Below are 22,875 nucleotides of genomic sequence, written 5' to 3'. Positions count from 1 at the left end.
AGTTTGACAAGTTCTATGAAGATGAAGGCATCAACCATCAACTCACAGTTGGATATGCTTTAAAGCAAAGTGGAAAGAAAAAATAGAACAATTATAGAAATAACATGATCAATGTTTGAAGAAAAAAATGCCAAGAACATTTTGAGCAGAAGCTGTCTACACAACAGTCTATTTACTCAACAGTTGTCCAATGAGAATAGTACAGAATAAGACTCCTATTGAAACATGGAGTGAGTGGAAGCCTTCAGCACAACATTTGAGAGTTTTTAGAAGCATTTGTTATGTCCACATACCAGAAGCAAAAAGACACAAACTTCAAGAGAAGACAAAAAAAGGAATCTTTCTCAGTTATAACTCACAATCAAAGGGTTATAGAATCTATAGCCTAAAAATAAAGAAACAAATTGTAAGTTCGAGATTTCAAGTTCGACGAGGTTGCCACTTGGAATTGGGACAACAATAAAGTTGAAAGGCAAGTCATTGCTCCAAGAATATCAAAATCAGAAGAAAGTTAAGAAAAAGAAGTGGAGGCTTCACCACAACAATCACCAAGGGTTGAGTTGCTTCCAACAATAGTAGATGAAAATACATCTCCAGAACCATCACAAGCAAGTGCAAGTCAAGATGGAGATGAAGACATACAACAAGCAAAACAAACAACTAAAAAGATCTATAAGATTGAGGAAGCCAAATCCGAAGTTTGCAAATATTACTACCGAGGTAAGAGAAACTTACTATTGCAATTTCATTACCGCAGAGCCAACAAGTTTTCATGAAGCAATCAAACAAAAGGAATGTGTGGAAGTAATGAAAGAAGAGATTAAGATGATAAAGAAGAATGAAACATGGGAGCTAGTTCACAAGCCAAAAGATAAAGAAGTTATTGGGCTAAAATAGATTTACAATATCAAGTACAATGAGAATGGTTCAATTTATAAATACAAAGCAAGGTTAGTGGCGGAAGGATAATCTCAATAGACTGGAATAGACTATTTCGAAACATTCTCACCAGTGGTACGTATGGAGATAATTAGAGTAGTGCTTGCAGTCCAATAAAAGGAATGGGTGGAAGCAATGGAAGAAGAGATTAAGATGATAAAGAAGAATGAAACATGGGAGCTAGTTCACAAGTCAAAAGATAAAGAAGTTATTGGGCTAAAATGGATTTACAGGATTAAGTACAATGAGGATGGTTCAATTTATAAATACAAAGTAATATTAGTGGCGAAATGATACTCTCAACAGCCTAAAATAGACTATTTCAAAATATTCTCACCAGTGGTACATATGGAGACAATTAGAGCAATGCTTGCAGTAGCTACAAAACTCAAATTCCAAGTTTATCAATTAGATGTTAAGTTTACTTTTCTCAATGTAGAGTTTGAAGAAGAAGTATACATGGAGCAACTCCAAGGCTATATTATTCAAGGAAAAGAAGAGATGGTTTACAAGCTTAAGAAGGTATTATATGGACTAAAGCAAGCACCTCGAGCCTGGAATGATAAGATTGATAAGTATTTGCTTGACAATGGCTTCATCAAAAGCCTTAGCGAGCCATCACTCTACATCAAGGTACAAGATTCGAAAGATTTCTTAATCTTATGTCTCTACTTCCTTGAATGCAAGTAAAGCAAGAGCCAAGACAAATATTCTTATCTCAAGAAAAATATGCAGAAGATCTACTCTTGAAGTTCAATATGTCAAATTGCAACCCATTAGCAACACCTATGGTGCAAAATGAAAAATTGTTAAAAGATGATAATCAAGAAAGGGTGAATGAGATAACCTTTCGAAGTCTGGTTAAATCACTATATCTCTCTCACAAATACAAGGCCTGACATATTTCATATCGTGAGCATTATCTCAATGTACATGAACAGACCAAGCAAGGCACATTTCACAACTGCCAAGAGGATACTCCTCTATATCAAAGGAACTAAGAGCTTTGATATTCTTTACAAGTGTGAGGAAGAATCAAATCTCATTAGCTACACAGAGAGTGACTAGGCAGGAAGTGTCGATGACAGGAATGGCATAAATGGATATGCTTTCTTCCTTGGAACAAAGATAATTTCATGGTCATCAAGAAAGTAAAAAACAATGGCATTATCCTCCATTGAAGCTGAATATATAATAGCTACAAGCGCTGCATGTGAAGCAATTTGGCTAAGAAGAATTTTGCAGGATTTGCAATTGCAATGATGAAGAATTCAGTCTTTCACAACAAAACGAAGCACATTGAGATACGATATCACTACATTTGAGAGCTCATTGATAAAGGAGAAATATCCATGCAATTTTGCAAGACTGACGAGCAGGTTGCAGATATCTTCACCAAGGCAATATTAACAGAGACGTTTATCTACTTTTCGAGTATACTTGGAGTCAAAGATTTTCTAGCTTGAGGAGGACCGTTAAATATCAATCTAGAAAAATCTAGATAAACAAATATAAAATTAATCTAGATTAAGAGATAATTCTATAAAGCATTATAGAGAACAATGGTGATGTACTAGGATCTAGAAAAATTATATGAATAAAAAAATTTAGAAAAAAATTAAGTATTAAAATTTTTTGTATTAACCGATTTAATTAGTCGGTTTAGTAGCCTATAAATAGGCTTAATAGGTACTCTAAAGTGTGTGCAGAAATCACAAGTCCACTAATATGTAATCCTCCTCCATTAATAAAATTTTCACTTTAGTCCACAAACTATTTCTTGTTCAATTATTATCCAAATTTCTCCGTCAACCCTCATACACTTTAAAACATTTCCATTTACCAAATACGCAAAAACCAACAGATTTAAATATAAATACAAATCTATTTTGTCAATATAATTTTATTGCTAATATATGTTATGAAAGATATACAATTCAACGTCCATTCACCATCCAAGTAATTGAATCTAAATAACTTTTTGGCACATTTGATAACTCTCTGTTTGCTTGGATTTCAGGATTTTCATTTGGCATCTCTTGTGGGTAAAAATTAGGTTTTGGAGGCATTTCTAAACATTCGATCTCACTTTCAAGCATTTCTACTACTTTATGCATTGAAGGACGATCAATAGGTTTCAATTGTATACACCATAATGCTATTATGATCATCTTCTTCGTAATTTCCCTTTCCTCTTCTGTGTCGCCTCCTAATTCTATGCCTTCTGCTTCGTTAAGTTGGTCGTAAACCCAAGAAGGGTAATATATTTGGCTTGGATGCTCCTCGGATACATGGAAATTCTTCCTTCTTCCGGCCATTTCCATTAATAACTTTCCAAAACTGTAGACATCAGCTTTGTAAGAAATGCGTCCAATACTCTTATAGATTAACTCTGGAGCCATATAACCCATTGTTCCTCTTGCCGCTGTGAGAGACACAATGCTATTATCTGTGGGATACAATTTTGCTAATCCAAAATCCGAAACCTTTGGAATGAAATTTTCATCAAGAAGGATATTGTGCGGTTTGATATCAAAATGTAAGATTTGCATATCACAACCTCTGTGAAGATACTCAATGCCACGAGCTACTCCAATAGCAATCTCATACATTTTCTTGATGCTTATTGTAGTAGTAACTTCCCGAGCGAATATGTGCTTATCAAGAGATCCATTAGGCATGAATTCATATATAAGAGCTCGTTTAGATCTTTCAGCACAAAATCCAATAAGTTTTACCACATTAACATGGTGAATTCTTCCAATTGTAGCAACTTCATTGATGAACTCTTGACCATTAGCTTTGGATTTACCTAGCATTTTTACCGCTGCAAAGTAACCGCTACGAAGTTTTCCTTTATATACAGAGCCATAGCCTCCTTCACCTAACTTATCTTTGAAACCATTGGTGATCTTCTTAATATTAGAATATGAATATCTAATAGGAATAAGATTATTATGAGTCTGCAAAAATTCTTCCACTGTACCATATTCTGAATAATGCCTCCTTCGCCATCTATAACTACAAAATATGATAGCCGAAAGAACCGCACCAAGAAAAAAAGGAGCACGATACAACACTGCATGCAAAGAAAATATTAATTGTAATTTGGATAACATGCTATTCAGTTGAAGAATGGTCTAAATACAACGTTAATAAAGTCACAAAGAACCAGAGAATCAGACCGATGAATCAGTAAATTAGACCTTAAATCAGTTTGGGTTCGGGCTTGTAATCAAAACAAAAATAAAAGCGATTCAGTTGAATATATATATATATATGCACACAACAAATATAATTATGAAATTGTGTGAATCATAACTAAATGAGTGACTCATTGACATGTCACTCTTACATTTTAAGATTTAACGAGTGGTATTTTAGCAGTGGTTATGAAAATATTACTAAATATTATTAATATAATAATTTAGCTGCAGTTTAAAATTATTATAAAAAAATTTAATTTTTTACCATGTATAATAAAATATTTTAATAAAAAGTTTATTTTTATGTTTAATAAAATTATAATTTTAATCATGTTTTATATTCATTGTGGAAAATTAAGTAAATTATTGTCTTATATTGTGACAAAAAAGATAAATACAGTGGTTTTCAAATTATTGTTATTGACTCATATATACAATTAAAATATATAAGGTAACAATTTATAGTCGTTGATTTAAACTGATTTTTATAATAGTGTGTTAACTTATTTACCTATCCTCCCTACTTAACCTTTAATAACAATAATTTAATAATGTTAAAATATTATAACTCATAGGCATTGACAACCTAGAATTAGGAAATAAATTTTTTTCTTGTCGGAGCAATGTTAATATTTTATAACATAGCAAAATAACGAAAGTCTTACCAAAGAGAATAAGAGCATATCGAAGAAGGGCCAATATATATCCTTGCAAATCTGCAAGAAAAGAGAAAAGCTCAAGCAATAAGCAAAATAATTTAGGTACAAGAAACTTCTTTATGAGATTTACTAGGCACAAGGCTAATATTAATTGATAGGCTGCAGATACCATTTTAGAAACTCTAAACAAAGACAGGCCAGATTAGGTTTTGTCAGAATCTTGGTGTTAACGGACTTGACTGGTCCTCTGAGTGAAGTGAAAAATAAGTTTTATAAGTTAAAGGTCATTGAAGATAAAGTATCAAAATCCCGCTAGTAGTCCAAAATGGTGAGTTAAAAAGTGAAGCCTCCAAAAATCTTTTCTTAAAAACCCTTTCTCTTAATATGGCCATTACTTCAAAATCTATTACTTTAAAAGCTTTTACTTATCCTCTTAAAACTTCCTTCCAAAGATAATGGAAAAAGATATGGTTAATTTACACAAATTGTGCACCAACTTAGGTGGTATAATATTGCTTAGGTTTCTTCTCATGAAAACTACCCGTGGAGTTTGACCTTTGTTTACAATTCCATTGTTAACTTCTCTAAGTTTCTTCCATCTATTCTTTATATCTTCATGTGCTAAGAAAAGTAAATTGAGTTGCTGACTCATTAGCTAAGCAGGGAGTTCTTAGATCGAAGGACCTCATTGCTTGGTTATAATTTTTTTTTTTGTCTTATGTTTTTTGGTTCTACTAATTATTTTATTTTCTTTGGGATATTTTATTTTTGTAGGTTGGAGTTTTCTGCAACGTTATAGCTTTGTGTGGCTGGAGTATGATTTTATCATTGGTTTTATGTTTTTGGTTTGCTTCCTTTGTATGATGAGGCTTTCTGGGTGTTTTTACTCAACATGCTAAGTGCTAGGTTGAGTTTTTATTTTTCAGTCTCGAGGGTTTTAGTTTTGAGTTTAGTGGTATGGATCATGCTAATTTTTTTTTCAGATTTTATGAATAAAATTTTGCTTTATATAGAAAAAATAAATTACAATTTAGTTTCTAAATTTTAATATAATTAACAGATCGATTCCTATATTTTTAAAACCAAACACTTAAAGTCACTTTATCTTTAGCTTTTCATCTTTAGCTTCTACATGTTGACAAAAGTCTACCTTTTTTTTAACTGTAATAAAGGTATGCAGATCCCATTTCACTTCACTTTTATGTAAAGTTAATGTAGCAGCATTGCCTTCTTCCTTCTTGTGCCAATAATTTCGAGCAAAATGACTCTTTTTGCCACAGTTATAACATTCACCATTGTTTCTGAAATTTCCTTTCACTTTCCCATTCATTATTGTTGTGAGTGCCCCATTTTGCTCCCCTTGGTTGAGAGCTTCGGTATCGATGACCTTTTTACCAACCTCCTTGATTTCTCCTTTGCGTGCCTTTTTCATTTTGGAATTTCTCTTTGTAATTCTTCTTTTTACTGCTGAAAAGGGCTTTTTTTAGGGGTGAGCATTTGGTCGGTTCGATTCAAAACTGAATCAAACTAAATAAATCAAAAATTAAAATTTTAGTATTTATGAAAATCAAACCGAATCGATTTTGATCAGAAATCGAATCGAACTGAACCAGTCTGATTCAGTTCGATTTGATCGGTTTCGATTTTTAATAAATTTTTTATTTTTTATACTTTATTTTTAGTATTTTAAAATTTAATTAAAATATTTTAATCTTAATATGATTTAATTTCTCTATATTATTGAAAATAACATATTATTATCACTAATCGATTCGGTTCGATTTTTTTGATTTTTTCTGATCAAAACTGAATCGAACCGAAATAACCGAAATTTTTGAAATTAAAAATCGAACCGAATCGAATTGAATAAAAAACTGAACTGAATTTTCAAATTAATTCAGTTCGGTCGATTTTTTCGGTTTGAACCGAATACTGCTCACCCCTACTTTTTCCTCATCTTTAATTGTAGCTCCAGACATCCACTTATTTAAAACTTCTTGATTGGCTAACAAATTCTCTAACTCTGTCAAGGTTAGTTCTTTAACCCATCCTCTGGTGGCAGTTACTAGAGCAATATTCTGGTCTTAAGCCATAAACGATGATTCTTCATATTCTTGAATTACAAATCTTGTTTTCCGGATCAAGTTTTGAAATATCAATAGAGATAGACTTCACTTTAGTAAAGAATGACTGATTATTATGTTGCATTGTGAGATTGACTTGAGCTCATTCTCAAATTACTGCAACTTTGCTTCATTTATATGTGTGAATAGTGCTGCTCAAGTGTCCCATGCTGCCTTTAGTACTTTAGCATCTTTAATGTGATGTAGTAACTCGTCTTCCACTGTGATTGAGAACGTATACGTAGCTTTTCTAAATCTAATTCTCCACTTTCTAGCCTCCTCATCGTCAGTTAGTGGTGTGACCTCATTTCTCCAACAATACTCCATAAATCTTGCCCCATCAAATAGTACTTATGTGAATACTCCATGTACTATAATTATTGTGGTTGAACTTTTCAATCGAACTAGATGAACTAGTTAGATCTGTCATAGTAATTTAGAATGTTGAAAAATAGTATACGTATAATTGTACCAAGAATTATACGATAAAATTTTCTAAGAAAGATTGGAGGCCTCAATGGTCCACTTAAGTTCCAATCTCCTTAGATAGGATTTTCCTAAACGTGTGATTAATAGCTCAATATATCATATAATCTAAACGCAACAAATAAGCAAGCTGTGTCTCTGACAGCAACTTTACAATCCCTAACTGCATATTCTTTTCTAGTCCTTGACCTTCCACTATGATATCACTTGTTAGACATGTTGAGTAGATTTTTTAGGATAGGAAAGCACAGTTTGCAGAAACTTTAAATCAAGATAATAGCAATAGTATAATTATTTCTAATGTACAAGATCCATCAAAGTAGCAATTATAAAGTATACTTTTATATCATACTAATGCTTACAAACTTAATACAACACTATCACACTTCTCTTCACTTGAGCTCTCTAGCTCTTTTCTCACTTTCACTCTCACAATTACTTTCACTCACTCACATAAAAACTAAGCACAAGAATGACTATTTATAACCATGCAAAAGTCCTATTTAATACAACTACCATCTACCCTTATTAAACAACCCATTAAATACATCAAAACATCCAATATTCTTCTATATTAAAAGTCTTATAATTAGTGTTGACTTTAACCAATAGAGTGGGTTTGTGATTCTTTTATAGGTTTGCTATTTCTGAGTTGCATATTTCTGGATTTGTTTTGTTTATTTGTATTCTTCTTCTTATTGATGGAGGTTTGAATCGCTAGAATTGTTGATGCACATCTACAATTTTTATTAATAGATTTTTAGGGATTTGGGAATTGGAGATAGTTCAGATTTCACTGAAGTGCTACAAAATCGGTTCAATGTTGAAATTCAAGTCATTCAGTTTTTCAGCTTTCAAAATTCCATTAGACTTCCCAGTTAGAGGGATGCTTATTGGTTTTTCCAAGGATGCCCATGTATCATTAATGGAATATTATACTTATATTTATAATAAAAATTATTTATTTAAATCAAATTTATATAAATTCATAATGTATTTAAATATATAGGTGTCATGTAATCACACTATCATAATAAATTTACCAAATTAAAATTTTTGTTGAATTTTATAAAATCATAAATTAATAGTTAAATTTTACGTGATTAGAATAATAGCCAAGATCATGAATATGCGAAAGATTAAAAGAAAAAGAAACTACTCACCCAAATCAAAATAAAGAGAAGGATCCCCTGCATTGACAAAATGAAGTTTTAAATTAGCATCACGCTATAAAATCTTATAAACTAAAATTTAAATGAAAGGGTGCAAATAGCAACTATATTTGTATTCTAAAATGTTCACCAACCTAATTTGATTTTGGTCATGTATAATAATATTAGCGGTTTTAATAATTGTTAACTATTTTAATTGAAAATAATTGTTTTATTAGTATTTAACTAAAAATTAAAAAATATATATATATATATTTTATAATCAATTCTCTCAGTATCTAAATGTTAGTGTTTTTATTCATTAAATATAGTAATCTTCAAGTTTAAGATCTAATCCTCGAATTTTTAAGATTTGGTAAAATATTATTAGATATTATTCAATTCTTTCTTTTATTAATTAACATTTACTATTATTATTTTTACATTAAATTTCTATGATATATGAGTTATATCTAACAAAAAAAATCTTTAATTCATTGGGTTTGATTTCTTTTATATTTATTAATGTTGAAATATAAAAAAATAAATATATAAAAATATTATTTATTGATTAATTGAGTTACCAGGACCAATTGTTATATGTATATCCTATTCACTTTGATTAATTACTGAGATTTTCATATATCAAAACTGAAATAAAAAAATTAAAAATATATTAATTCTTCATCAGCAAGTTGAATTTTCAGTTATATTGCAGTAAATTAGATTTAAATAATCTTGATCATTTAAAAGTTTTCGAAGTAAACAAAGAAAAAGAAATTAAAGATATATTTATTTTATGAAAATATTTATACTAAAAAATTAGTTTAATATAAAATATTTTTTTATCAAATAAAAAATTAAGTTATTTTTACTTTTTAAAAATTTTATTAATATTTTGATATATAAATTTATTAATATATTTTATTTTTTAAATTTAAATTAAATAATAAAAATTTTATTAAAAAAAATTTTTTACAAAAAATACTTTTCAAATATAAATTATTTTTTCAAATAAACATAAGCTAAATCAATAAATAAAGTAGAAGAGTTCTTACAATTGAATCGTTTGAGTATACGACCGAGGGCAGTTTTTTCCAGCTTCAGAAGGATTGAACGTAGCTGAGGGAATTGAACTGCAACACGTAATTATTCAGCTTCATTAATAAAAAAGAAATATTCATATAATAAAAGAAATTTCTTTATTATTTTATAAAAAATCAAGTGTTTTAATTCCTCTCTTATACTTGTTGGAATGTTAAACTTAATCTACTTCAACTTTTGATTCAAACTTCTAATTTATGTTTAATTAGTTAAAAATAAAAAAAGGATTAAATTTATTAAATTTTATTTTAGTTTAAACATCAAGAAATTTAAATTGAAAACTTTAAATTAATTAAAATACAAGTTAAATATGGTACTGAATATACTGAGAGATTGAGAGTTACAGATTAAACCCATTATCTTTTTATGAATTATTTTAGAAAAAAGAAAGCATTAAAAATTAGGAGCAACGTACTGATCCCAGATCCTGGATTGCAATAATTGATGATGGTGGAAGCGTCTAGCTTGCAGCCGTTTTCCGTGTAATTCCGGCAGCAACCCCAAAACCATGAAAGCTCAAACCCAAATATCAAACCACGGTGAACATCTGCATAGGAGACGTTCTTCACATCTTTCGGCAACAAAGATGTAATATAAATTCGATCTATCCGGCAAGAATCCTCCAAATCCATCGCTCCATCAGACCCAATTTTAACATAGGAATAATCTTTGATTTCCGAAATAGGGTTTGGAGAAGATGAATTAAAGGTAATATTGCAGGGAGAAGCATCCACATAATCTTCAGAAACGACTGGTTTTGGACAAGTGATGAAAACCAAATCCTGATATAAAGTGTCATAGTTATAGGTTTGCCTGAGATAGGTAGCGTAAAACAATGAGGGGAAAGAATATTCTGTGGTTGAAGGATAAGGAGGGAGAGAGCAGTAGTTATCGTTTTGCACATCGGAATCAGCTAGCCGGATTGTGAAGTTATTGTAATTGATTTCCTTCACATAATATTTTGCCGAAGAGAAGTATATCAAAGGGACGTTATTCTCGCAAGAAATTTCATACTCTTCCTGGCCGCAGATTGCAGGATCTGTTTTCAATCGGAAAGGGAAGCTAATGTGGCGGATGTGGCCGCAAGAGGAAGGAGGGCAGGCGTTGTTGCTCGTTGAATAGCAGGTTTGGTGTAATTGGATCAGAATTACAAGGATAAGGAGCCTTGCATTGGTTAACATTTTGAGAGAGAATTTTTACGATTGCTGACTAATGGGCAGGAAAAAGAAACGCCCTTAAAGGAGTATCACCTTATTCCTTTCAGCGAGATCGAGACTTTGATTTTGTATGAGTAAAAAAAATCCAGGTGGAAAAAGAAAATCAAAGATTGCTGGGGCTCTCGCTGGACTTCTCCTGCAGCCACATGACGCGTTGGGGTGAGAAAGTTGACTGACAAAGAATAGCAAGTGACTCTGTTCATCCAATGACTTTTTAGCACCCAGCTGACAAAGATGACTTGCAGAAAATAGCAAGTGGACTGTCTTCTTCCATCTGCCTTGCAGAAAATTTTGGGCAATTAAAATTATTGAAGTGAAATCAAGATTGATCAGATTTGGCAGCACCGATCATTCTTTGGAAATGAGTCCCTCTATCTTATCTACCTTCATCTTGCTCGTTTTGGTCCTCGGAGACCTTGGACAAAGCTTTCCCAACTGTCCAGAATCAAGGTGTGGGTCTGGTCCAACCATCCGATTCCCGTTCCGGCTCAAAGATCGGCAACCTGATTACTGTGGCTATCATGGGTTCGATTTGTCTTGCACAGAGAGGAACAATACATTGCTGGAGCTGCCAAATTCTGTGAAATTATATGTCCAAGAAATTGATTATCTCCATCAAGTCCTTAACGTTTCTGACCCAGATCACTGCTTTCTCAGACAGGCTTCAAACATCAAATTTTCTTCTTCTCCTTTCAGATTTTACGATGATTTCCTCTATAATTATACCTTATTCAACTGTACTTCAGCAGAGAGAAATATACTCGGAATTGCGCCTTGCCTTGAAGTTCCAGGCTATGAAGTTTACGCCATTACTAGCAGCTCTCGCATTAGTCAATATACTCTTACATCATGTACAAAGATGTACAATATTTTCTCTATCCCCTACATTTATTCATACGAAATTTATCCAGAAAAGTCGAATGCCTCGATTCAATTGACATGGGCCAAACCAGCTTGTGGATTGTGTGAAGCAGGAGGAGGAAGATGTCGTTTTAAGAGTGATGGCACTGAATGGTGTGAGATGAGTCGTCGTCTAGCTCCAATAACCAGAGGTATTTAAGCTTCCTTACTCTTCAAAACCAATTTAGGACTAATTCTCAGAAGTGGGTAATATCTAATTTTTCATTCTAATCTATTCAGGTGCATCAACCAAGTTGATAATTGCTGGTGCAACCTTGGGTTCATTTCTTCTGCTGGTAGCCTTCATTGGACTTTATCATCTCTACAGCGCAGACAGAAAAGAAAAGGAAAATCAAGCAAGGATAGAGAAATTTTTGGAAGATTATAAAGCTCTCACGCCCACAAGATACACATACGCTGATCTGAAGAGGATTACAAATCAATTTAAGGACAAGTTGGGGCAGGGAGCATATGGAACAGTGTTCAAAGGAAAGCTTTCTAGTGAGATCCTTGTGGCTGTGAAGATTCTCAACAGTTCAACAGGGAATGGGGACGAGTTCATCAATGAAGTTGGAACAATGGGAAGAATCCACCATGTAAATGTAGTTCGTTTGGTTGGTTTTTGTGCTGAGGGATTCCATCGAGCTTTGGTTTTTGAATTCCTACCAAATGAATCATTGGAGAAATTCATATTTTCAAATGATGGTCACCATCATTCTCTTGGTTGGGAGAAGCTACAAGATATTGCACTCGGCATAGCTAAAGGAATCGAGTATCTTCACCAAGGATGCGATCAAAGAATCCTACATTTTGATATCAAGCCACATAATATTCTACTGGACTATAATTTCACTCCAAAGATTTCTGATTTTGGTCTTGCTAAGTTGTGCTCCAAGGATCAAAGTATCGTATCCATGACAACAGCTAGAGGTACCATGGGCTACATTGCTCCTGAAGTATTCTCTAGGAACTTTGGCAATGTATCTTATAAATCGGATGTCTATAGTTTTGGAATGTTGTTGCTGGAAATGGTTGGAGGAAGGAAGAATTTCGACGTTAATGTCGAAAACAGTAGTAGCCAGGTCTTCTTTCCTGAATGGATATATGATCATTTGGATAGAGGAGAAGATATGAGAATCCGAATTGAGGAAGAAGGTGATGCTCAAATAGCAAAGAAACTCACCATTGTTGGATTATGGTGCATCCAATGGTTCCCTGTGGATCGACCCTCAATGACAATTGTTGTTCAAATGATGGAAGGAGAAGGAAATGATTTAGCAATGCCTCCTCATCCTTTTAACTCCACAGGTATGCTTGCTGGGAGACATCATCACCAAGAATTACCAGCCATCTCTGAAGGAGAGTGACTAGCTAAATCAATAGTAATTGGTGTTGAAAATTCTCAATTTCATGTGTCAACAACAAATTTCTACCTTAATTTGATTTTGAATGCAACTTCTTTTTTTTTTTTTTTAAACAATGTTAATGTTTTATTGGTTATAGGTCATATTATTGCATAGCATTTATATTATTTCAACTTGTCATCCACTAAAATGTTAGATGATCCTAACCTGGAGATGCTGAAAGGCTTTTCATGGTTTGTGTTGAAACTGAGGATGAATGTAACAATTGTAATAAAAAAAAATTATTTTTTGCTTGGTTATCTAAAGAATTTTTCTTTTATGTTATTTCTATAACTGAATTAACTTGAAAAAGAAAATTATTATTAGTTACTTGAATTTTTAGAAAATTTATTAATTTGTATATATTTTAAAATTACTCTATTAATATATTTATATGTTTAGCAAAATCAAATTGTTTAATATTTTATCAAAAAGATTGTTAAGTAATTTATTTTAACCTTTGTCAAATGGATTATTTTAATGTTTTCTTTTGATAAAAGAATTAATTTAATATTATAAAATATAAAAACATTATAATTGAATAATTTTGAAATAGTAATGAATTAAGAAATTTTTTAAAATTTCAGATACACGATAATACTTATCGTAACTCATTCTCTGTTAATCTAACTCATATTCTAATTTGTATGGGATATATTAATGAATAAAATAAAAAAATCATATTAAATTACCATATTGATAATATTTTATTTATAATAATAAAAATTAACTAAAATTTTGTTTTTAAATTTTATTTCATTATAATATTTCTACTTAAATTTAATTAGATATAAATTACGATCATAATAATTTGTTATTATGATAATTGAAGACAAAATTTAATTAACTATATTTCAGATAATAATAATAATAATATATTATTATATAAATTAATATTAATATATATAAATAAATAATTAATATATTCAATGAGTACAAATAACCTGCAAGTTAATAAGAAACTAGATTTGATAAATGAGAATATGATAATTATTTATTTTAAAAAAAATTACTTTCACATCTCTGAAATATATTAAAATTAATACATAATTTCTTTTATTTTTAAAACCTAATAGTTTAATATTTATATTTTAACACTGTTAAATTCAACGTTTTTATGTGAAAATAGTATTTATCTTTTTAGTTTGATAAAGTTAATATACAATAATTAGATTATTTATATTTGAGAAATATAGGGAATAAGTGTTAATTTTAATATATTTCAATGATTAAAGTATTTTAATTGTTTTAAAAATAATTAATAAAAAATTAGATGGAAAGACTTGTAAGTTGATAAGAGTCAAAATTCAAGACTACATTATTAAATTTTAAAAATTGAGAGGCACGAATATTAATTTTAACATGTTTGATGAAGATAAAAGTAATACATCCATGTAGTTTTTTATTTTCTATCTTTATCAATATAGAGAAAATTTGCTCTTGACATCTTTTTTTCTTTTGAGGTTTAGTCCTTGTTGTCTATTTGATTTTTGGTCGTCTCCTTCTCTCGATGGGATGACCTTCCTTCTTTATTTAAAAAGTGAGTTTGCCTCTCCTTTTTCAAATAGATTATAAATAGTTTTATTTGAATTTTTTCTTTACAAATCTAAAGAGTTTGTTGGTTTGATAGACTTGCTTGTAAATCTGCTTGTTTCTTTTTTATGGATATTTATTTGTTGTGTTGCATGCAAAGAAGGGTTCATCAGTGTCTGCATGGAATTATTGTGTGTCCTTCTATTTTCTTTTAGATGAACCAATGAAAATGCTTCAATTATCTTGGAAATATTAACGATGACCATCTCTAATTTAATCTAGTCCTCCAAGGTTGCATATGGAAGTCAGAGCTCCAACAAGTTATCTCTTGCCAATGGGAGCCCCTTTGCAGCCTCCTTGCTTCACTTATATACCAAATTTGGGCTTGTGTGCAATGTTTCCTACATTAGGTGATGGTCTACCTCTTGTTACAAGAATCGAACCTTTTATCCCCATTGTTTCTCAATATGAGTGCCATGATATTTGTTGGCTTGACTATTGAACAAGTGTTTTTTATTATGTGGGATCCCAACTGTTGTTGATAGTGACATTTTATAGAAGAAGGGTGCGGTATAAGCTAAAGATTTTCTCAATTATGGAGTTTTCTATATGGATCTAGATCTTCAGCCGCTGTGTTTTCTATATGGATTTTGAAGTTTGTTAGTGTGTTGGACTTATTGTATAGGCCATGAACCTCTTCCATTTGGTGGCTTTCGCTTTTTATTTTAATATAATGATTTTTACACCTCGAGCACAAAAAAAAAAAGCTAAATATAAAAATTCACTCCTCAATTTTATCAAAAAAATTTGGTGACACTCTGTTCTTTGAAATCGTCATATCTCACACTTTAAATTTTAAAGAGTGAAATTAAATAAATTTCGTAATAATTTTAATAAAGTGTGTACTATATAATTGAATTGGCATATCAAAATAATGCTAACCTGAATCTGTTATCCAATAATTTTCTCATATATATTGTGCATAATTTTTTAAGCAAAATAATGGTAAGTAAATTTAATGATAAAATTGTGAATTTTCATAGAAATAGGAACAATTTAAAAATTGTCTTCTTCTTCCCTTTGCATTCCTTCTGTTGCTCTATCATTCTCTCTTCCCCACCACAGAATCAATAGCAACAGCAACAGTAACAACAAAAGTGGCAGAACAACCCCAAAGAAAATTATTGCTTTGTGGGCAGTGAGCCCACGTCTACGCTTGACGTTAGAAGAAGCCTGAGCCCTCTAACCTCCTCCTCAACACCGTCTTCTTCACAAGGTGGAAGTAACAGCGGTGGAGGCGGTGCCTCCACTGAAACCACCACCGATGTGGCAGCGGTGGTTTCTGGCTTTCCCTCTGAAGATATAAGTACTGAAAAATGTGGACAGCTTGAAATGGAGAACTGGGACTGGGAGGGTGTGCTGCCTGAGTCTCCTAGTCAAGAGCAATCTATTTTGAGACTAATTATGGAGAATGTTGAGGACCCATCTTTGAAATTGAACAAGCTCTTGCAAAGTGGAAATGGGTCATAAGATATAGAGTACAATGCAGGTTTTGGGTAGTAGATCCATCAACTCTTATTGGCACCATTAACAAAGCGGCTTAATTCCGGGCTCCTTGGTGCCAACTATCAGGTGCCAAAGGTTCAATTTTTCGATTCAAAGTCAGACTTATTTCTCCAATGACAGCAATAGCAGCAGTATCAGATTCAAATGCTCCCACAGCAGAGACTAGTAATGATGAAGCAAAAGATTATGACAGATGAATTCGTGGTCCAACAACTTCAGTAGGCAATATTAAATCCAATATGCCAGGCAGCAGAGCTAATCAAATTCGACAATTCAGTACTCGCGCAGAGGATATTGGCATGACTCAATCACCAGCTCTCTCTTTCTATCAACAAGCCTCATATTAGGGCCACTTTTTTACTTCAAGGAGGAGGTGGATTTTAGTATTTTATGATAATAATTGAAAATTTATTTTAGTTTTTTTTTTCATTTATTAATTTTTAAAATTTCACTCTCTTTTATATGTGAATTTACACTCTTTGTTGATTAAAATTATACAATTTACTTAATTTCACTCTTTAAAAATTAAAATATAAGATAAGATGACTTAAAAAATGGGATGCCATATTTTTTCTTTTAATAAAATTGAAGGGTGAATTTATATATTTGACAAAAGAAAAAGCATACTCGATTTTATGTTATATTATGATTTGACATGGGCTGAGCTCGAATTATACGTGTATTCAGCTGAAACTCTTGGGCTCATAATTGGGTTCGGAGTCTTCTTGTTAAATTCCACTTTCATTTCCCTCCAAAGGAAGTATGTTCTCCCTCCACAAAAAATTGACATTTTCTGGCTTCCTAAAACCCTCTTAACTCATTCTTTTTTCTTCTTCACCATTCAACTTCTGCAAAAATTTAAAATGTCTAGCCATCAAGAAGACCTCGACCTCCTTCTTTCTCTCCAAGATCGAGTCTTGGAAACCCCTCCTGGCTCTCCATCAAATCTCCATTCTCATTCACCGGGTAAATTTCCCTTTTTGTTGGTTATACTAAGTACTTTTAATAGCCATGTTTTCGATTTTTTTTTTTTTGCACTGGGTCATTGATTTTGTTTTGCCTGGTCCGTTCAATCTTAATTTGGGTGTCTCTTACTTTCGTATGATTTACATTCTCTGGGTATTCACGATATTCAATTTTTAACATTGTGTAATTCTACATCTGCTGTTATTTGTTTATTTTCAGCAGAATTTTATCTATTTATCTGATGAGGTTCTTTTTTCTTTGCGATTTGTTTTATTAATCAATTGAATGTTCTGAAATTGGGACTTTAACCTTGAAGGATATTCGTCGGATGAATCCCCTAGACGGAGAGGGCATGCAGATTTGTCTATGTTCAAAGATGCTGTCAAAGATTGCCTTGATTATGAGCAAAAACCAGCTAAGAAAGCCGAAAAGCTAAAGCAGTCGAGGAACTCAAATGAAGTGAATGTGGAGAAGTATTCGGGTTTAAGGATAAGGTTGCTTTTAGACCAACTGTAATTCATGCTATTTATCTTGTATACTTTGATTGCTCAGTTTCATTGTTAAAAAAGTAATCTTTGTTGGTTAACTTGTATTCTATTTGTGATACTGAAATTGCCTCAATAAGGAGAAGAATATGTCGATTTACTTGAGGGTACTGTTGCATCATTCTCTTGTAAGATTGAAAATAGTATCCTGAGGCATTTTTTTGTAATCCTCTTTGTAACCAGATAAAACAACAATTAAATTATGGGGAAGAAAAAGAAGTCCTAGATTTTTTTTTTCATAATTCTGCTTAATTTTTAGTTTGTTACTTTCTTTGTCAGGAATCAAATTGTCACTCCTGCAGAGCTTGCTGAACGTTTTTCAGATATCCGTTTTGTACGTTTACCTGCTATTAAGTAAGCTTCTTGCTTTATCATTACATATAATTGATTAAATATGGTTGTAATTTGGAAGTCATTCACTTCCTTCAAGGAATTAGAAAGTATTCTCATTATTATTTTACTCAAATTTATAATCAGGACTTGATGAACCGTGTAATGTTGATTGGTGATTTCATATATTGGGATTTTTTTCTCTAGAAATCTTTTGGTAGGAGATACTATCTCTGGATGCTGGGCTACTGTTGGGGTACTAACCGAGAAGGGAAATTCAAGGACTAGCTCCGTTGGGAAGAGCTATTGCATATGGAAAATTGGGTGTTTAGATGAAAACACGATTTCTCTTTTCTTATTTGGTGATGCTTATCATCAGTATAGCAAGGAGCAGGCAGGAACAGTTTTTGCATTATTCAATTGCACTGTACGCAAGGACAATGCTGTATGAACTTATCATATACTCACTGCTTCATATTATTTTGTGTGCTTCATTAGAGATTTTGATTTCCTTCTCTCTCACAGGGAACAGGTTTTTCTTTGAGTGTCTATTCTCCAAATCAAATGCTAAAGGTGGGCACTTCTATTGATTATGGAGTTTGCAAAGGAAAAAGGAAGGATGGGATGTCCTGTACACTAGTCATAAATAAGTAAGTTGCAAAGTATTTTTACGTGGACTTGCTTTCTGGGGTGATATAAAATGCCATAAAAATCATTTTGATTAGTGATTTTGAGAAAGGACCATATTTGAATGTCGATTTTGAGAAAAAATTATAAAAAGGTGTCATTTGAAATGGATTTCAAAGGTTTAACTCAATCACATTCAAGGTTTGTCTAGCATTGCTATTGGAGCTACTATTAAGAAAAATACTTTATTAACAAATTTTATTGGAGACCTTTTAAATTTGAGTTTAATTTTAATATGTCATGTTTTTGTTACAAGAATTTCAAACAATCTAATTGCTTTTTCAAAAAAGCAGTTTCAACCTCAATCCCAAACGTGGTTTCATATATCAGAACATATATTAATGATATAAGTAAATAGTAAGTCAAATTTGGTTAATGCCTTTTAGTCTCACGTTCTTGAAGGGGATTCTCATGACTTTTACTAATATTTAAGCATGCTTCCTGCATTACAGATCATTGCATCATAGGCTGTGGGCTCTCTTTTTTCCCCTCATAATGAAAAGAATATAATGTTCTTTTACCATAATTTTTCAATAGTAACATATCAAATATTGACTTTTCTTTTCTGGGTATTCTGACTTTTGTATTTTTATTTTTTTTTAAATGTCAGACGTCAAGGGATATATTGCAGATATCACAAATCAGTAAGTATGCCTTTCTATTGCTGCTATCTTCCATACTTTTCTCCTTCCAAACTTACCCCATATCTGTGACTTCTATAGAAAGCATCAGAGAGATTTTCCACAGTAAGAACTGAGCTCAAGGGAGGGTAGGTGATCTGAGTTATCATTTGACAATTTGTAGTTTGTAATGCATAATAGTTGCATAAAACAAATAACTTATCTGCTTCAGTTTTTGAACTTTTTATCTCTCATGGGACTCCTCAACTTGAAATATTACTACTCCAGGAACTTGAGAACAGCCTTTCGGGATCCTGTCCAGTCACAAGGCATTTACTTGGTGGACCCTTTAGCTGACAAAACAAGCATAAAGAAACCTACACAACCGGTGAAATTGCTATCTGTGGAAGGACTTAAGAAGGCACTTAGGTACTAATGTTCACTCAGATTAGTATCCCAAACTGCATGTTTACCAACCACTGCTAATGACCTTGCTTTTTAACTTTGATGAACAGTAATGCAGATAAAGTGACAACAAATACGTTCTCCCAGGGCATACGATTTCTTAATGAAATAGCAGGTTAAGATCATTAACCTTCACCAGACGCACTTGCCATGGTTGTTTGCTACATCCTGATTTTACATTACTTGGCATTTATAGGAAAAATGAAACCAAAAAATTCAACCAAAGTATCTGTGACAGCAAAGCAACAAATAACTAGCCTAGACAAAAGGTGAATCATTTATCCAATTTTTTAATGTTACATCCCATATTTATTTATTTGAGTTTGCTTTTTGTAGCACTGAACATTTGTTATATCATATTCCTTAGGAAGTCATCTACAATGAAGGTGAATCCATTTGTAGTCATGAATAATGAACCAGATGCAAAAAGGAAAAAAACTGACTATGGGCAAGCTTCAGCAGAGAAATCCAAAAATGAAACAGGGAAGATGATTGAATTGGAAATCTTTGGTTCAGATGAAGACATATGAGTTATTTCTATGGCGGCCCACTTTGGTCTTACTATTTTTCAACTTACAATGTGGTGTTGTACAAGTGAGCTAGAGCCCTTTCCAACACAGTGCCGCAGATGCATCTAGGGGACCATAATCATTCCAACGTTAAGCTCTGCAGAAGATGCTGCCTTCTGAAAAGGAGTTACAGTCATGATATCTCGGTCTTTATGAAGTGATAGTTAAGCAACTGGCCTAGAGTTCCATGGCTGCTCCTTCATTTCAAGTAAATCTAGCAAGCTCATGAATAACCTTGCCCTTAAGGCTAGGTTATGAAGTTTGAACTGTTATTTCTCACGTTTCAATGAATTAATTTATTATCCTAACAAAGATAAATTGAAAATATAACAAATCCACTTGTGAGACAACGTTGATGTGCCTACAAATTCTTGCATTTTTTACCATTCTGCAGGGAATAACATGGTATTGGTCTTATGGATTAGAGGGGTTTGATTTTTTTTTTTTAAATCAATGTCATTTTTTCAGAACTTTTGTTTCATATGCATATCAATTTTCATGGAAGACTCATGCAGATTGAGAGGAACAAAATTGTTTTAATTGTTTCTCTTCCCCGTGACTTACCTGGCCAATCAGTGGAGCTCTGCTCTGAGGCTTCCGTAGCAATGGTCCTTGGATGGAAGCATTAACCAATCCTCAGTACAGTACTTATGTCCTGTGATTTTGTGCCTGGAAACTGATGGATTGTAAAAGATTCAGCTGCAGGCCAAGTGGATGGCCACCATTAAAGGAAGGAAAAGTTTCATTTAATCCCAAGTACAATCAGATATTGTTCAATATATTTGGTATAATTAGGGTTATTTGAATTTTTATAAATTATAGGTCATTTCAAATTTTGCCTTTTTATTTAGGTTTAAATTGGATTATTTAAGTTGTAAATTACTCATCAAATTGCTATACGTAAAATATTTCACTTTAGATTCATAATAACATATTATTTGTGAAAAATCATTTTTATTAGCTTTTAACTCAATTGAGTTTAATTGGACCTCAAGCCAAATCATATGAGTAATTAGATTAATCTTAACCTTTTCTTGTGCCACCGTTGAGAAAATGGATGGGTATAATATGGGTGAGTTTCGATTTGCTTTTTTATTTATTTTGTTCCAGTTTGATTTTTAATTTTGAAAATTTTATTTATTTTAATTTGATTTAATTTTAATAAATAAAATTAAAAAAACTGAATTGAATCGATTAGTAATGATAGTATATTATTTTTAATAATATATAAAAATTAAATAATATGAAAATTAAAATATTTTAATTAAATTTTAAAATATTAAAAATAAAATGTAAAAAATAAAAAATTTATTGAAAGTTTAAACTGATTAAATTGAATCAAATTAAACTGAATCAAATCGATTTAATTCAGTTTAATTTTTGATCAAAATCAATTTGGTTTAATTTTTATAATTATTAAAATTTTAATTTTTAATTTATTCAATTTATTTTAATTTTAAATCAAACTAACCAAATGTTCACCTATCTATTATATTGAAAAAATATTATGCTCAACTCTGTCGTAAGTAGGACGATATGGTTTTCTTCGAGGTTTAAAAATTTTAAATTTGTGTTTGGGAGTGATATCGTTTTACAAAGAAAGATTTTTGAAAATATTAAAAAAATTATTATTTAATTTTATATAATTTGAGAAAATTCATTAATTAATTTTTTTATTTTAAAAAATATACTAAAATGCTACTTAATTTTAAAAAATATATATTGATTTTTCAATTTTAATATATATATATATATTGATTAATCCCTTTATTAATTTTAGTTTTTAATTATTTTTTAAAGCAAAATTATTTATTGTTTTAATAAAATTTCATTAAATAAAAATGAATATTATTCCAAACAGAGATACTATTATACCTAATAGATTCTCTAGCGAAAATATGAGCAGTTAGATTAGTATTATGACGAATCCATCTAATAGAAATATCAGTTTTAGAGTTTAACAAAAATTTACAATCATTCAATATCAAACTCTACATAGAATAATTTAATAAAAATACTCCTCAAATGCATGTCTAAACCTCTGCATAAGATAATTTAGTAAAGATGCTCCTCCTCTTTTCTCATCTCTCGAGCATAAATCATTAAAAGTTTCAGGCGACATAGCTGAAGCATTTTTCATATCATACTCTTTATAATAGCTAACAAAATTTCTGACCAATTTAGCCAACGTCTCGTTATAATAACAAAAAAGGAGGTCTTTAATCAGAACCCAAAAATCAGAATGAGTTAGAGGGATATGAAGAGGATTTTCATTACCTTATATCTCCTTTCAAACAAGGAGGAATCGATTATACAACCAAGGGTCTCATTCCCTATATTTTCAAAATCAACATTATTAAAAAACCGACACAGATATTTTTTTGCCTCTAATTCCATAATAGATAC

The 22,875-nt window shown here is 31.3% G+C and overlaps 3 protein-coding genes across 3 annotated transcripts; 2 read left to right on the top strand and 1 right to left on the bottom strand.

Moving 5' to 3' along the window:
• Nucleotides 1-2,632: 2,632 nt before the first annotated feature.
• LOC110613623 (LEAF RUST 10 DISEASE-RESISTANCE LOCUS RECEPTOR-LIKE PROTEIN KINASE-like 2.4) lies at nucleotides 2,633-10,849 on the bottom strand. The gene is made up of 5 exons (XM_021754845.2): nucleotides 10,084-10,849; nucleotides 9,623-9,700; nucleotides 8,577-8,603; nucleotides 4,811-4,861; nucleotides 2,633-4,018 (listed from the first exon to the last, which is right to left on the bottom strand). The coding sequence occupies exons 1-5, from the start codon at nucleotides 10,847-10,849 to the stop codon at nucleotides 2,877-2,879; spliced, it is 2,064 nt and encodes a 687-aa protein (XP_021610537.1). The 3' UTR covers nucleotides 2,633-2,876.
• A 391-nt stretch (nucleotides 10,850-11,240) lies between these two features.
• LOC110613624 (rust resistance kinase Lr10) lies at nucleotides 11,241-13,413 on the top strand. Its single transcript, XM_021754847.2, has 2 exons — nucleotides 11,241-11,937; nucleotides 12,026-13,413. Exons 1-2 carry the CDS (start codon nucleotides 11,247-11,249, stop codon nucleotides 13,150-13,152), a joined length of 1,818 nt encoding a protein of 605 aa, XP_021610539.1. The 5' UTR covers nucleotides 11,241-11,246; the 3' UTR covers nucleotides 13,153-13,413.
• A 3,619-nt stretch (nucleotides 13,414-17,032) lies between these two features.
• Nucleotides 17,033-20,819, top strand: LOC110613626 (protein MCM10 homolog). Its single transcript, XM_021754848.2, has 11 exons — nucleotides 17,033-17,253; nucleotides 17,570-17,747; nucleotides 18,078-18,152; nucleotides 18,336-18,573; nucleotides 18,654-18,778; nucleotides 19,426-19,459; nucleotides 19,538-19,584; nucleotides 19,724-19,864; nucleotides 19,951-20,015; nucleotides 20,097-20,169; nucleotides 20,268-20,819. The coding sequence occupies exons 1-11, from the start codon at nucleotides 17,151-17,153 to the stop codon at nucleotides 20,428-20,430; spliced, it is 1,242 nt and encodes a 413-aa protein (XP_021610540.1). The 5' UTR covers nucleotides 17,033-17,150; the 3' UTR covers nucleotides 20,431-20,819.
• The last annotated feature ends 2,056 nt before the right edge of the window (nucleotides 20,820-22,875 follow it).

The sequence above is a fragment of the Manihot esculenta genome, chromosome 4 (assembly GCF_001659605.2).
Source record: "Manihot esculenta cultivar AM560-2 chromosome 4, M.esculenta_v8, whole genome shotgun sequence".
In the NCBI taxonomy this organism is placed as follows: Eukaryota; Viridiplantae; Streptophyta; class Magnoliopsida; order Malpighiales; family Euphorbiaceae; genus Manihot; species Manihot esculenta.
The sequence above is the reverse complement of the archived record's forward strand: the minus strand, read 5'-3'. Positions and strand labels throughout refer to the sequence as shown.